This window comes from Centropristis striata, chromosome 10 (assembly GCF_030273125.1).
Source record: "Centropristis striata isolate RG_2023a ecotype Rhode Island chromosome 10, C.striata_1.0, whole genome shotgun sequence".
Taxonomy (NCBI): Eukaryota; Metazoa; Chordata; class Actinopteri; order Perciformes; family Serranidae; genus Centropristis; species Centropristis striata.
The window spans coordinates 22,775,335-22,792,396 of NC_081526.1; the positions used below are offsets into that span (position 1 = coordinate 22,775,335).

The window sequence follows — 17,062 nt, forward strand, 5'->3', positions numbered from 1 at the left end:
GCGCCACCTGCAGGAAGCTGTTATTTAATAACTTGAGTATTCTTTGGGTAATCAAAATTCTTTTAATAACTTTTTGTCATGAGGGTCCATAGATGCTCTGTGCAAAGTTTGGTGCAAAACGATGAAATTGCCTAGGAGGAGTTCGAAAAAGTAGGTTTGCGACATTTTGCGAATTTGTGAAAAAAAACGGTAGGCGAAAATGGGAGTGGCCTATATCACGAGATTCAGCACAACTCAGTGAACGCGTGGATATGAGTTTTTTGAATGTGCGATAAAGTATGTGGGAGTTATTAGCCAAAACACACTTTCCTTTATTATAGCGCCACCTAGTGGTGGAAATTCAGGATGACAATAGATTATAAAATTTTTCACCAGGTGTGACTTATATTTAAAGTTTCATGAGTTTTGGGGTATGTTCAGGCAGTGAAATATGCGATCATTTGGGAAGAAGAATAATAACTAGGACTGCGCGCAGTACTGAACGGGCCCTCGCAGAGTGGAGCCGTCGGGGGAGGCGCCGTCAGGGGAGGGCACATCGGACGCGGTGCTGTTGGCTCAGTCCCTATGCGTACCAAATTGCGTGTCTCCTACCACTGTGCTTGTGGTAGGTGTAAAACATGTTACTTCCTGTAGCCAGCAGGGGGCGCTATGACTGTGTGTCAATATAGACACGTGGGTGTGTCCCGGGGTGGACCCTAATGACGTTTGTGAGATTTGGGACAGATTGGACAATGTATGGTCAAGTTATCCAGTCTTGTGTGTTATGGCGAGACGCCATATTTTGCCGCCAAGCCACGCCCACATAGTGTGACAGGCGGTAAAGATTAATACAACTTTTGATCCCAAAGGCTTTGTGATGGTGCTGACCAAGTTTGAAGAGAATTGGATGAAATCTGTAGGAGGAGTTCGTTAAAGTATGTGACCTGGAAATGGCCAAAAACGATGACAAGTGCGATATTCAAACCAAGATGGCGGGCTTCCTGTTGAGTTTGAGGTATGGGTCCAAGAGGCTTTTTGGTGCGTCTCCACATGAAACACGTGTGTACCAAATTTCGTGTCTCTACGTGAAACCTACTGCTGGGGCTAGGCGTAAAAGATGTTACTTGCTGTTGCCAGCAGGGGGCGCTATGACTGTGTGTCAATATTGACACGTGGGTGTGTTCCGGGCTGGACCCTAATCACGTGTGTGAAATTTGGGACAGATTGGAAAATGTATGGTCAAGTTATACTGTCTCCAGTGTTATGGCGAGACGCCATATTTTGCCGCCATGCCACGCCCACATAGTGTGACCATCAGTAAAGCTTTATACAACTTTTGATCCCAAAGGCCTTGTGATGCTACTGACCAAGTTTGAAGTCAATGGGATGAAATCTGTTGGAGGAGTTATGTAAAGTGTGCAAGGTGGTCATGTGATGAAAGGGGGCGTGGATAAAAAATAAGGGGTGGGGCTTTATGAATTATTGTTATATAGAAGTGTTAAGGGCTGGACTCTGATGAAGCATGAGAAGTTTGAAACAGATGGGACAAAGAATGGGAAAGTTATAACAATCTCGTGTTTTATGGCGAGTCACCATATTTTGCCGCCATGCCACGCCCACATAGTGTGACCGTCTGTAAAGATTTATACAACTTTTGATCCCAAAGGCCTTGTGATGGTACTGACCAAGTTTGAAGTCAATTGGATAAAATCTGTAGGAGGAGTTCGTAAAAGTATGCGACCTGGAAATGGCGAAAAACGATGACAAGTGCAATATTCAATCCAAGATGGCCGACTTCCTGTACGTTTTCGGGTATGGGTTCTTGAGGCTTTTTGGTGCGTCTTCCCATGATACACATATGTACCAACTTTTGTGTGTCTACGTGAAAAAAACCTATATTGTGAGGATGTTTTGAAAATTTTGAGGGGGCGCTAGTGAGTCATTTTGCAAGGTCCATTCCCGCGAATACCAGAATACGTAAATTTCAAATCTGATTTATGTATATTCCAAATATGGGGAGTTTTTGAATATGATAAAGGCCTCAAATAAGCGATTTATTCCCCCTAAAAATAATAATAATAAACGGACCAATTTCAATAGGGTCCTCGCACCGTTAGTGCTCGGTCCCTAACTAGGACTGCGCGCAGTACTGAACGGGCCCTCGCAGTACACGCGTGTAGGGGCATGCTGCCGTCGGGGTTTGTGCGTTACAGGGGCCAGTCTATACCACCCCTATGAATTTCATTGCCTTAAGTCTTATGGTCTGGGCACAGTGGCAGTTATTAAAATAAACTGCCGCTAGAGCGCCACCTAGGGGCCGATCAATAACACCTTCAAGGGTTATCCTCAGGAAGGCATTGACAATAAGTATACCAAGTTTGGTGTTAATCCGACCAACCGATGTAGAGATATAAAATACTTCAATTGAAAGAGCGCCACCTAGTGGTAATCGGCCAAAATTTTGCAGAGAGCCTCAGTGGCTCATGGGGAAGCAGCAACCTGAGTTTCATGTCATTCAGACACACCAATGTGGAGATATGCAACACTTTGTGTTTTGTGTTGATAATAGCGCCACCTGCAGGAAGTTGTTCTTTAATAACTTGAATATTCTTTGGGTAATCAAAATTCTTTTAATAACTTTTTGTCATGAGGGTCCAGGGATGCTGTGTGCAAAGTTTGGTGCAAAACGATGAAATTGCCTAGGAGGAGTTCGAAAAAGTAGGTTTGCGACATTTTGCGAATTTGCGAAAAAAAACGGTAGGCGAAAATGGGCGTGGCCTATATCACGAGATTCAGCACAACTCAGTGAACGCGTGGATATACGTTTTTTGAATGTGCGATAAAGTATGTGGGAGTTATTAGCCAAAACGCGCTTTCCTTTATTATAGCGCCACCTAGTGGTGGAAATTCAGGATGACAATAGATTATAAAATTTTTCGCCAGGTGTGACTTATATTCAAAGTTTCATGAGTTTTGGGGTATGTTCAGGCAGTGAAATATGCGATCATTTGGGTACGAGAATAATAAAAAAAAAAATAAATAATCATTCGAAATACAATAGGGACCTCGCAGGTCGTTGCCTGCTCGGGCCCTAATAACTAGGACTGCGCGCAGTACTGAACGGGCCCTCGCAGTACACGCGTGTCGGGGCATGCAGCCGTTGGGGTGTGTGCGTTACAGGGGCCAGTCTATACCACCCCTATGAATTTCATTGCCTTAAGTCTTATGGTCTGGGCACAGTGGCATTTATTAAATTAAACTGCCGCCAGAGCGCCACCTAGGGGCCGATCAATAAAACCTTCAAGGGTTGTCCTCAAGAGGGCATTGACAATAAGTACACCAAATTTGGTGTTAATCCAACCAACCGATTTGAAGATATAAAATACTTCAATTTAAAGAGCGCCACCTAGTGGTAATCGTCCAAAATTTTGCAGCGAGCCTCAGGGGCTCATGGGGAAGTAGTAACCTGAGTTTCATGTCATTCAGACACACCAATGAGGAGATATGCAACATTTCGTGTTTTGTGTTGAAAATAGCGCCACCTGCAGGAAGTTGTTATTTAATAACTTGAGTATTCTTTGGGTAATCAAAATTCTTTTAATAACTTTTTGTCATGAGGGTCCATAGATGCTGTGTGCAAAGTTTGGTGCAAAACGATGAAATTGCCTAGGAGGAGTTCGAAAAAGTAGGTTTGCGACATTTCGCGAATTTGCGGAAAAAAACTCTAGGCGAAAATGGGAGTGGCCTATATCACGAGATTCAGCACAACTCAGTGAACGCGTGGATATAAGTTTTTTGAATGTGCGATAAAGTATGTGGGAGTTATTAGCCAAAACGCACTTTCCTTTATTATAGCGCCACCTAGTGGTGGAAATTCAGGATGACAATAGATTATAAAATTTTTCACCAGGTGTGACTTATATTTAAAGTTTCATGAGTTTTGGGGTATGTTCAGGCAGTGAAATATGCAATCATTTGGGAAGAAGAATAAAAATAATAAAAATAATAATAAATAAACATTCGAAATACAATAGGGACCTCGCAGGTCGTTGCCTGCTCGGGCCCTAACTAGGACTGCGCGCAGTACTGAACGGGCCCTCGCAGTACACGCGTGTCGGGGCATGCAGCCGTCGGGGTTTGTGCGTTACAGGGGCCAGTCTATACCACCCCTATGAATTTCATTGCCTTAAGTCTTATGGTCTGGGCACAGTGGCATTTATTAAATTAAACTGCCGCCAGAGCGCCACCTAGGGGCCGATCAATAAAACCTTCAAGGGTTGTCCTCAAGAGGGCATTGACAATAAGTACACCAAATTTGGTGTTAATCCAACCAACCGATTTGAAGATATAAAATACTTCAATTTAAAGAGCGCCACCTAGTGGTAATCGTCCAAAATTTTGCAGCGAGCCTCAGGGGCTCATGGGGAAGTAGTAACCTGAGTTTCATGTCATTCAGACACACCAATGAGGAGATATGCAACATTTCGTGTTTTGTGTTGAAAATAGCGCCACCTGCAGGAAGTTGTTATTTAATAACTTGAGTATTCTTTGGGTAATCAAAATTCTTTTAATAACTTTTTGTCATGAGGGTCGATAGATGCTGTGTGCAAAGTTTGGTGCAAAACGATGAAATTGCCTAGGAGGAGTTCGAAAAAGTAGGTTTGCGACATTTCGCGAATTTGCGGAAAAAAACTCTAGGCGAAAATGGGAGTGGCCTATATCACGAGATTCAGCACAACTCAGTGAACGCGTGGATATAAGTTTTTTGAATGTGCGATAAAGTATGTGGGAGTTATTAGCCAAAACGCACTTTCCTTTATTATAGCGCCACCTAGTGGTGGAAATTCAGGATGACAATAGATTATAAAATTTTTCACCAGGTGTGACTTATATTTAAAGTTTCATGAGTTTTGGGGTATGTTCAGGCAGTGAAATATGCAATCATTTGGGAAGAAGAATAAAAATAATAAAAATAATAATAATAAATAAACATTCGAAATACAATAGGGACCTCGCAGGTCGTTGCCTGCTCGGGCCCTAAATAGCAGAAATGTATGTACAGTTGCAAGAAAAAATTATGCGAACCCTTTGAAATGACCTCACAGTAATTTTAAAGGGTTCACATACTTTTTCTTGCAGCTGTATATAATGTATATAATGTGTATAGATTGTATGTATATTTCTTATTTTTTTTATATTCTTATTCTGTCTTCTATATCTATGTGTCTGTCTTGAGCTTCTGTGACAACTAAATTTCCCCACTGCGGGATAAATAAAGCCATATCTTATCTTATCTTATCTTATCTTGAGGTTTTACTAGCATTCTATAGCTCACAGTAGTGTCCCTTATGTATTTAAATCCACAGTCACATTTATCTTCTAAAAACTTTTTCCCACAGGACCTGATGTAGGTATTACCAAGGCTGGTCGGTACACAGCATTGTACTGATGTAGATGCCACATTAGTATCGATCCAAGACTGAAAGTGACACAATAACACATACAAATCAACAGACCAACAACTCCTGTGTTATGCGAGGTAAAAAAATGTCTGTTTTTGTGTCTGGTGTCTTAGAATGAATATGTACTGCTGTGTGCGGGAAGTGCAACAAAACATATATTTAGTCACTTAAAAAGGACCACCTTAAAAAAAATCAACATAATTTTAAGTGTATGCTTTATTAAAAATATTTACTTTTCTTCTGCCTTTACCGGAGGCAGCCATTCTCTATGCTGTTTAAATGGCCAGACTCCATTGACAAAAACAGTTATTTAACCTCCCAAAACACAGGAGGTGCTGGTCTAACATTACCGCCACCTCATTTGGTTAATTTCTCTGTGTGATCATGTGACTTTCGGGTTCAGAACTAACGTAGCACCTACAGCAGTATATTACAAACTTAGCACAGCTAACATTGCACTAGAGTTCACAGCTTGTTGTGGCAACCTACGTCACTGCTATTTGCGTTTCCATTTCAAAACCCGGAAAGGAATGCGAATAAAGTTGTCCTTTAAAAAACTATAATGTAGTCGCCATGGTTTGGAGTACTTTGCAATTCCATTATAAGAACAAGTAAACTGAATAAAAAAGGACATTTAAATGAGCCAGTTTGCAACATCTTACAAAGAATGTTTCCAAGCTACTTGATTTATTCACATTCGCCCCACATTTTTGTTTCATCATGCATACTAATTTGAGGACGAGTTCAAATAAAAAGAAGGAATAATCAAATTGAAAACAAAAGCATTGAATTAAAAGTATCTAACGTTCTACTTTTACTGCCCTCCCGTGTGACAAAGTGAGCTTTGTGATGGCAGGCCACCAGGCCCTTCATTAAACAGTAAACCAGCTTGAATGATATGTTCCTGCAGTGGCCCCTCAGATGATGCCAGAGTGTCTTCCTGAGGGGGTTCAGTGTCCACCAGCAGGCGTTAGTAATTTATAACACTGGTACCTCAGAGGTCCTCAAACCTCGTTATGAGGAGTTTTCATCACACATTCACTAATGAAAACATGAGCTCTCATCTTTTAATTATGACCCCTGTACAGTGGGAATCTTGCACACCCTGCAACCTCTGTGGTAGCTCACAAGCACAAATAAGCTCTGATGGGTGCACCACCACAGCCTACATAACACACAATGGTCTGTGTAAATGACTAAATAATTGATGTCATAGCAATATTTTTTCTTTGCTGGTTTGAAAAACTTGTGGCCTCTTTGTGGAGGTGCCAGGGAGGGCGCACTGAAACGTCCTAGTTTCTCACCCCACATCCCTAAACAATTAATGCTCATGGCTCTTCTTGTGGCAGGCCACCAAGCCCATCATTAAGCAGAACTATCGCTAGAGCCACAATGTCATACAATATCTTCTTAGCATTTCAAAGGTGCTTCCCTCCACTCGGCCTTTATCCGAGGACTCTGATATACCATGTCGTCCACTGCTATGCCAGCCTTCTTTAGTAATTCATGAAATTTACACTCGGGAGGTGAGAACAAGGTCTTTCGACCTCATTATAACATTCTTTCATCAACCATTCTCTGACATCTCTGAAACATGCACACCCCATCTTTTGGTCTAACTATTTTTCTGTGAAACCCAGCTATTCATGTGACTAGCCATAATGTTTCACTTCACCGTACCACGGAGTACATGATGCTACAGAAAAACAAAACGGATACAAGAGTGCTATATTATAACAGTGTTTAAAATGAACAGAGCTGTAGCTGCTGCTGCTTTTCCCCAAATTACCAAATTAGCTTTCTAGGTTTCACTCTGCAGCTATTATGTGTAATACCTACTGTGTGTCCACCTGATGTTAAATATCTAAAGGGTAAATGAGACAATAGTTGTACCTCTGGTCAGCGTGGTGGGCGAGGGCTTCTTTGGGATTTCCGAGAAGCTGCTTCCATCCAGACCTGAACCCTTACACTCCTTCTTCTCAGTGGCTGTTGGAGCTGAAGTCTCCATGCTGCTCTTCAATTTCTGTCACAACCTGGATAAGTAAGAGAAACACTAATTAGGTAGGTAAATATTTGATCTTGGCTATGAAAAAATATAAAGAAAGAGTTCATTTGCAAGAAACATATGTCTATTTCAATTTATTTTTCTCAATTGTTCCTTTTTTTTTGGTGCTGTTCAGGGAATATTAATCTGCCGGTGGGTTGTTTAGATAAATAATGTATTTTTTATTGTGCACACAGAGAAAATTCAATCGAAATAGTGTTGGTTTATTCATTTTAAGAATTACTTTGATCAGTTTTTGCCAATGAACTCTAAAGTTGTGAGCTGTAGTTTGTGTTGTATGAAAAACAAATCAATTATTTAATCATGTAAATTTCATGAAGGTTTTATCTAAGAATAAGGATAGTGAACCCCCCAAACACTTAAAAAAAAAAATTAAATCTTTTTTATTGACAGATGGCAGAAACCAGTCAGGATTTTGGCTAATGATACAAACTTTCTCAGAACCTGACTGTGATTTTAATGTCAGGAATGCTGCAGATAAACACTTTTCTTTCAACTATCACAAGTTAACATTATCTTACAACCTTAGCTAGCTAGCCAAACTGTTGGTCACTGATACGCCATGATTCTGTCTGTGATTCTCTTATCACAGAAACTATTAGGCCGGGCCCATGAAAAGGTTCTTGCCACTGGGCCTAAACACTTTTCTAAAGGGGAAAACCCAAAGTTACGACATTAACTGCTCACAACAAGTTTGCTGGGTTATCCTGATTAACTGGGTCATGATTTCTGGAAAGATATATTGCTGTCGAGTTTTTAAACTATTATATTTGGTAGGGGTGGGTAAAAATATTGATTCATCAATGCATTACAATGTATTTTTTTCCCAATTCAATATCGATTCATTAAATCCTTTGAATCGATTCAACCTCCTGGCCAGTGGGGGCGCTGTGAACTTTTGTAGTCTAACTGTGCACAACGTCAGCAGCTGAAAGCAGCATGGCTAATTACAAACAGAGTCTCCGGAGACCATAAGCATAGTGATTGTGAATTAACAACATCGCTAACTGTGTCCGGTGCTTGTTGTAAACAAACAGAAATCGCTAAGTGAACACCTCCTGCAGCAGCAGCACATACACACTGTACTGCTTCAGAGCTAACTGTAGCTAACTGCCGCTAGCGGCGGTTCTTCTTAACGAGCCGACCTCCGGCTCGTTAGCGGCTCGTTAAGAAGAGTGAGGAGGAGTCGCTGGATTTGTCTCCAGTCGCTTTCTTGAAAAATACTCGCTAAATTTAGCAACAAAGTCGCTAAGTCGGGAACACTGCTTTGCCGGCTTTTACAAATGGCGTGTGTTGTTGTCGTGTAGAGTACTACGTCACATCCTGTTTAGCGATCTATCCAATCAGTACCCAGGCTATTTTCAGGGGAGAAAAAAGACCCTGCTCTTCTAATCTTCTTGTGCTAATGCTTTATTTTCAGTTGTTTTATTGCCCAAAAATGTTATGTGCATTAGATCACAATTGCCAAGAGAAAATAAATATAATTTAAGTTGACATGCACTTTACTTGAATGTTAATACAGTACTGTATTTTTTTTTTTTTTTTACTTTCGTAGTCCGTTTTCAGTATTATTGTGCTAAAGCTTTATTTTCAGATGTGTTATTGCTCAACAATGCTATGAATTATACCATGGCTGTTCATATGGGCATGAAAATAAATAATGATTTTAAAATGATCAACAGGTACTCTGATTAATTATTTGTGTAATTCTACTTATTATTGAATCGATATCAAAGCATTTAAATCAACATCGAATCGATATCGAATCGAATTGTGACCTAAAGAATCGAAATCAAATTGAATCGAAAGGTTCTTAACGATACCCAGCCCTAATATTTGGTGCTTTCAGTACCACGAGTAAAGTGCTATATAGTTCCATTATATTGGAGAGGAGGCAGTTATCTCTTCAGCCGAGATCTCCAACACTCACCAACACACATTAATAAACAGCTCTACAGGTCAGAGCAGGAAAAGAGTCATTTTGATTTGGGGGAGAACAGTTTCTAAATATAGAAATAAATAAAAAATACATTCATAAATATTGTCAAATACTACACCACCTAGGAAGCAAGAAGGTGAACTGATGTCTTTTTTTCAACCTGGTCTCACAGAAATCCGTGAAATAGCCACGGATTTTCTTAACTCAAAATCCGTGGAATAGCCAAGGAATCACTCAAATTTCCGTGAAATTGACACGGATTTCGCTACAATGCAAGTTAATGACGGCCATATCCCGATCTGGTATTTTTTCCTATTGGTTTGTGTCCAAGTCACGTGACTTTCAAGGTTCCGGCGGTCGGAACGAAAAACATGGCGTCCACTTATAATCAAAATCCATTTTTATGCAGAAACAAAGTCAAAATATTGATTTTTTCACTAAAAATGAGATAAGTGGACGCCATGTTTTTCGTTTCGACCGCCGGAACCTTGAAAGTCACGTGACTTGGACACAAACCAATAGGAAAAAATACCAGGTTGGGATATGACTGTCATTAACTTGCATTGTAGCGAAATCCGTGTCAATTTCACGGAAATTTGAGTGATTCCGTGGCTATTCCACGGATTTTGAGTTAAGAAAATCCGTGGCTATTTCACGGATTTCTGTGAGACCAGGTTGCTTTTTTTCATTGTAGTAACAAAAAGTGAAGTGTATCACAATGTTTACACTGTGATTTGTGCATGTATTTATTCCGTCAATGTAACTTATGTCAGGTCAGACCCTGAACACACAGACAGGTTTCTCAGTTTGATGTAACAAGTCCTCACAGACTCTTCTGTTCATTGCAAATGTGAGTGGCCCTCAGTGCCTCACTGCTGAGGTTTTAGCCGCACACACTGTGTCAATACCTCCTCATGTCTGTGTGAATGGCTCGATGACTTGGCAATGTGCCACTTGTTTGACTTGGTGGGACCTACAAGATCATCCTCTGCTAAGAACAAACAAGAGCCAGTCCCAGCCTGGGGGGAGAAGTCATCCCACACTCTCCAGCAAGCCTGTGCTCAACGCTTTTCCACCTGCTTTCACACACCGGCGACAAAATGTCAGTGTACTTTGACAGAATGCCGAGATGACATTATGGCAAGAGCGAGCAACATGGGTGTAATCAGATGGGATGACTTCATGTTTCACAGGTGCAAGGAAAAGGACTTCTTTCCATGTTTGGAAAGTAAAAAACAGATTAGCATGCGTCTGAACACTTTGGGGCATCCAAAAAAAGTTTGCTCGTCACACCTGTTGACAGCGATGTGAAGTCAGTTGATTAAAACTTTACACAAACGTACCAATAAAATCATTTTGCAGTCTTGTAAAACTAGAGTGTTTACGACTTTACCTGTGGCCAAAGCACACAAACAACACCCTGAAACTGCAATCTGGAAATTATATTTCACTCAAGTTAGGGAAACAAATGCGATGTGGGAAAGACCATAAAAATTCTAACTGATCAAAGGACATAAAAAACACACTCTCTGCAATACTAGAGGATGTGGAAACTAGACCTTGTTATCTGTATCTGTTCAACCAACAAAATGATCTGTCTCTGTATCTGTATTTGGATAGAAGCCATGGGTTATATATATATCGGACATCACCCTAAATCGGGAAATTGTTGTATATTTGAACCTAATATTGACTGGTAATGCAAATAATGTGCCTCAAAAGAATTTGATTTAAAATTTGCATATAATTAATTATAAAATATATATCCACACACTCTCTTTCTATATATATTATTTTTAGAAAAACGTTTTTTGAATTATTTGTCTCAATAACTTATCCGGATTGGGGTACATCCCTAATGATAAATACATAATTATCAGTGCTGAGAATGATACTGTCATTGAGAGGAAAAATTAATTGTTCAGTGATCTGGTTTCCGCTAGCCGAATGTGTGAAGTGCTGTTTTTGGTTTCATGTGGATATCCAACATGTCATCCTTTATTGTGACGTGTGTGTATTAGCAGTCATGTCTGTGACCCTTTGGAGGTGCCAGTCGCCTGTCACCGAGCCAATGTAAGCCGATTAGAGGTGGGTGACTAACAGGTTTAGGCGGCATCTGCTTCTTTTTTCCTGGTGCCAAGACGTCCTCGAGTCTCGTCTTGGAGAACTCCGTCACTCTGACATCACCTTTGTGATAGAATTTAATGTGCTCTTTCATGGGCTTTTATCTTATTCAGAGTTGGCCAGAAAACAGGCTCCTTTTGGTAGTGAACACTCTTGGCAAAGATAAGATGTACCCATGAACACAGCAGTGCTCACAGCAACACAGTTTGTCTTTCAAGCAGCCTGCCCCTTAAAAATAACTGAGAATGCTCCCCTTAACATCAGCGTCTGACGAACATCTGGCATCGCATTAATAGCTGTTTCCATGCTTTTACAGCATGCCAACTATTTGCTTTCCAATTGCCTCTGAACCTCAAGCCAATATTGTGATGAGGAGAGGTTTGGGGTACAAGCACCTGTAAAGGTAATTTACCTAAAAATTAAAAGAAAAAAAAATCAGCATGCGCAGTTTAGGGAACTAAAATCTGAGTTCATTTCCCAAAAAGTGCCCCGAAATTCACCCTGACACCCCCCTACCAGTCTCCCTCCCACCTCTTTCCTTAATTCTGTGGAGCTGTTACATTACCCCCCATCGAACCCACCCCGGTATCTCCCTACAGGCCAAACTTGTGTTGCCCCCAATGACAGGGAAGCCCAGCTCTGACAGGCTGGTACAGGTGTCAGGAACCAAGCGGACAGATGGCAGGGGCCAAAGGCAAACAAACAACAAGGGTGCACTTCTTTTCTCATCTTCTGGTTGGCTGGGCAACATGAACAGGATAAGCACCCCCCACACCTTCTCCTTTACCCTCCCTCTCCTGCCATGTGACCACAGGCCAGGGACTTCAGATAGCAGTGCAGGATTAACCCCCAATTTACAACTATTATCAACCAATATTGGTCTTTCAAAAGCATATTGGTATCTTCATGGTAGTGGCATATATGTTGTCCCATATAGTGCTTTAGTCAACCTAAGAAAATATTGGTCGACTGATTTACACCCACTTGGACAAACGAATCGACCAACAAAATGACCTCCGATAGTCTGATGTGCGCCACTATAAAACTTTTTTTTATACAATATATATTGTTGAAAACCTAGCTTTGGATGATTGAAAAATGTTGTTAGCATTTTTATTTTTATTTATTCTTTATATAAATAGTCAGCAATTAAATGACATCTGGCTTATTTCTTTTACTTTATCCGTTTTAATTTCTAGAATTGTTTGACAATGTAATACATTTTCATGTATAAAGTATAGTCCAAATAGAGAAGGTTCTTTGTGTATAATCATTTTATTTGCCACCATATTGATAATTGGTGAATTAAAATCAGTATTGGATGCAAAAATCCCACAACATTCTTGCTCTACCTACAACACAGACAAGCTACCAAAGACGTCGTATGATGATTCTTTACTTTTACAATAAATGTTGCATATATCTTTCATTTTATGTTTTATGTCTGATATCTATTTTACCTCTTGCTACATAATAAAAGCTGTTACATCTATTGTTTTGAAGACCTGTCACAGGAAGCTTTAAAACTGAGGGAAAAGACGCCATGGGATCCAATCTACTGTCTGATTATCAAATGATTTCTGGGAAGTGCCAAGCAAAAACACCATAGCAATGTTTGTCTCACAGCAAATTCCCAAAACAAGAATCCTCCAGATTACTGCTTTAAATGATTTATTTCGTTCATTTCAATGCAAAGCTGCTTTTTTTTTTCCAAGGCTAGACTAACCATATCCGAAACCTTAACCCTAACTTTTACAGTGAGGCTGCTTTGTTCTTGTTCCTTCCTGCCACACAGCCACAAAACTGGATGTTTTTTTCCATTGAGAAATGTCTTTGCCTTTACTGAATTATCTTACAAACATTCAAAGTGAGGTCTGGTGAGGAATCTGTGTTTTTCTCTTCTTCTTTTTTTAAGTGCAAGGCGTGACAAGGTTAAGGAAGTGACCACAGAGCCCACAAAATATGTCTTGTATTTAATAAATTCAACACATTTTTCGATGCTGTTTTCAGTCCGCCCACACAGTGAAGATCATGAATATGTTCTGGCTTGTGTTTAATGATTCATAAGTAAAAGAGGTAGTAGTTTCTGAGCAGGGTTAGTGCTCAGGACAGCAAACATTAACAGAGAAGAGTACAGTTTAGAGCATTGGTTGTACATGTTGATTTTCCTCCACCAGCCCTCGCTCTGATGGACCATCCAGACATGCCACTTAACAACATGAGGCCCAGGAAAAAGACTGAGGTAATGGGGAAAGTCACTGTTATGTTTTCTCCTGCCAAGGTCAGTCTTAAAATCATGAGGGCTTCACATAATTTCACTTGTTTCACAAGTGAAGAATCTCTTGTATGTGCAGTTTATTTCTGAGAAAATGCTCACATCTTAAAGCAAGAAAGCCAGAATAATCATTCTGACTTATGGATTTCCAGTTCAAGTCTTTCTCCGTTTGCGGATTTTCTCTGATTGTAAAAATAAAAAGTATCCATGCCTGATCTCCTCCTCTCTCTGAACTCCTCTTCCTCTGTCTGTTCATTTACCTTCAGCCCCCTCGACTTTTGTTATGAGACCTGGTGTGTGTTTTTCTTAGCGCCTCGGCCAGTTTCAAGTGTTTGTCTCCTCCACTACCGTTCAACAGCTCCCCTTTCACCAACACTGAAAGGAATGCAAACACACATCAAAAGAGGCCCTCTCATTTTGAAGATTTCCAGGCTTTGCTCGTCTTACTTTCTTCCTTCCTATCTTTCAGTCAATGTGATCCGTATGCTGGTAGGCTCTCTTTCCTGGCAGCACACACACACACACACACACACACACACACACACACACACACACACGCAGTGAATTCACACAATGACAGGCTCACCAACTGCTGTCCCACACTCTGCTCACTTGGCAAACATGAGAGAGAAAGGTGAGGTCTTATATCCCTTATTCCACCTGCACACCTTTCTGCTCAGGTTTCTGATGGTGACACTCATGCAGGTTAACATAACAACCAGCAAAAGCCAAAATATGGTTTTGTTTTACATATTTTTGTATCTTCATCCCTAACTTGAAGTTGACATGTTATTTTTGAAAATGTTTAATAGTATTGTGAGCAGGTTTTTCACTCATGTACTTCAGGAGTGCCGGGGATTATTCTGCTTTGTTGCGGGACAATAACTTGGTTTGTAACACTGCGGGAACGTATCTCATCTACTGCACAGATAGTTGTACCTTACTTGAGTATTTATATTATAATTCTACTTTGTTGAATCTATCTGACATCTTTAATTCTCTCTTGCATGAAGTTGCCATGGCAATAATGATTCTATTAATTTACAAACTACCTCTGTTTAAAACATTTTTACACTTACGGTATTTTTTAACATAAGAAGTATTTGTATAATACTTTTAAAAATATATACACTACTGCTCAGAAGTTTGAAATGTCCTTATTTTTGAGAGACAAGCACAGTTTTTTAAAAATTAAAATACCATTAAATTGATCTGACATACAGTCTAGACATTGTTAATGTCTATAAAAAACTATTAAAGCTGGAAATGGCTTATTTTCTTATTAAATATCTATTATATATTGTCAGCAATCATCAGTCATGTGTTCCAGTGGCACATTGTGTTAATCCACGTTTATATTGTTGAAAGGCTCATTGATCATAAAACACCTGAGCATTATGTTAGCACAGCTGAAACTATTTTGTGCTGATTTGGGAAGCAATAAAATTATTCTTCCTTAAGCTAGTTGAATATCTAGAGGTAAAGTTGGAGATTTGTACAGGTTAAAATGATTATTTCTACCCTTGTCAATGTCCTTACTATATTTTTGATATATTTTACAACTTAAACAAAATGTTTAAAACAGCGACCGTTACAGTTAGTGATGAGGACATTTGAATGTGGGAACAAACAACTAGGGCCGGGACTTTAACGCGTTAATTAAGATTAATTAATTACAAAAAAAATTAACGAGTTAAAAAAAATTGACACATTTTAATCGCACTTATTTTTGCACCGCAGAACGTTTCTCACTGGATGAGTTTCAGGCGGACCGATTATACTGGAGCACAAACTAGCGTTCATGAGTTCAGACAACAACAAACCACAGTGAACATGAAGGAAGAAGCTGATGAGACCGCTTTGGTTGGCCCCGTGGATGATGGGACATTTTGTTACAAAAAACCAACGGATGGAAGCGTCGATAAGAGCATGGTTGTGTGCAAGCTATGTAACAAGGAATTCACATATCACAGCAGCACATCCAGCCTCAAGTATCACCTCAATGCAAAACATATAGCAGCTGGCGGCTAGTGTGGTAGCTAGCGTGGATTGTGTTTTACTTAAAAAACCAAAGTATTATAATTTACAGAAGGTCTACCTACCTATAGGCTACCTGAATTTCTGAAATGTACTATATTTCTAAATATGCTATTGCTACACTTAATGGCAAAAATTGCACTGGTCTGTTGGTATGGAACAAAAATAAACAATATTTTTGTTGCTTAAGCTTATGTATTCAGTCATTATTCAATGGTATACTAAAAATCCATGTGAAAAAAATTACTTCTCACTGTTCTCAGGTCAAATATTTATATGCGATTAAAATGCGATTAATTTCGATTAATTAATTACAAAGCCTCTTATTTATTAGATTAATTTCTTTCATCGAGTCCCGGCCCTACAAACAACATATGGTTTCGAGGACTTGCTAACATATCAACTTTAAATGATGCTGCTTTGACAACATCAATGTATTTACAACTTGTTTCTGTTGTCCTAAAGACTGTGGTCATGATTCAAAGACACCAGTGTTGACTCTTTATATGCAACAAGATGCTAACAGTTGTCTCTAGTGTCAAGAGTGATCCAGTAACTTTAACTTTAAGACAGACTTTAGAAAACTCCTAACCTGCTTTTTAAGCTGTGATAGATACCAAAAGTTTTCAGTCGGTGCACTGCTGATACTCTTCACCTTTCCTTCATTCACACCCTTAGTGGGCAAAAGGCTAAAAACAATGACACACTCAGGAGGAATGCTGGAAGCATCAGATTTAATTTACAGGTGGACAGGTGTAGGAGTCCATACAGTCTTCTTGTTTCACTGTGCTTCAGCTGTACCTTCACTATATCCAGATCCACAGAGCTCCTTGCATAATTAATACACAATACAGCTGTTTTTCCTCTCACATGGCCAGCCCTAACCGCCTTGGCTGGACTTTCTCTGGTACTCTGTTTCATGAGCAACCTTTAATTTAACTTACCAAATGTTCTCTTCATAAGAGCTTACTTCCTTCCTTAGACAACATTGCTCATTTTATTCCTGGCTGCTACAGTACCTAACAGTCAAATAGTAATCATTGGTCAGACTGGAGCAACAAACCAATTTTTTCTTCACGGTTTTTCTTCCTCTATCTCACAGCAGCTTCAAGTTGGCACAATTCTTGTGTCATTTACAAACTTTTCTATAGTTCATGTTCACATTCGCTAGTTCTTAAAGC

The 17,062-nt window shown here is 39.8% G+C and overlaps 1 protein-coding gene across 1 annotated transcript in view; it reads right to left on the reverse strand.

The window, feature by feature from the left end:
- gli2a (GLI family zinc finger 2a) overlaps nucleotides 1–7,449 on the reverse strand; it is a 99,612-nt gene extending 92,163 nt beyond the window's left edge. The window contains exon 1 of the mRNA XM_059342816.1: nucleotides 7,335–7,449. Coding sequence (XP_059198799.1) covers nucleotides 7,335–7,449 — 115 coding nt within the window. The remainder of the gene's footprint in view (nucleotides 1–7,334) is intronic.
- Between the last annotated feature and the right edge of the window lie 9,613 nt (nucleotides 7,450–17,062).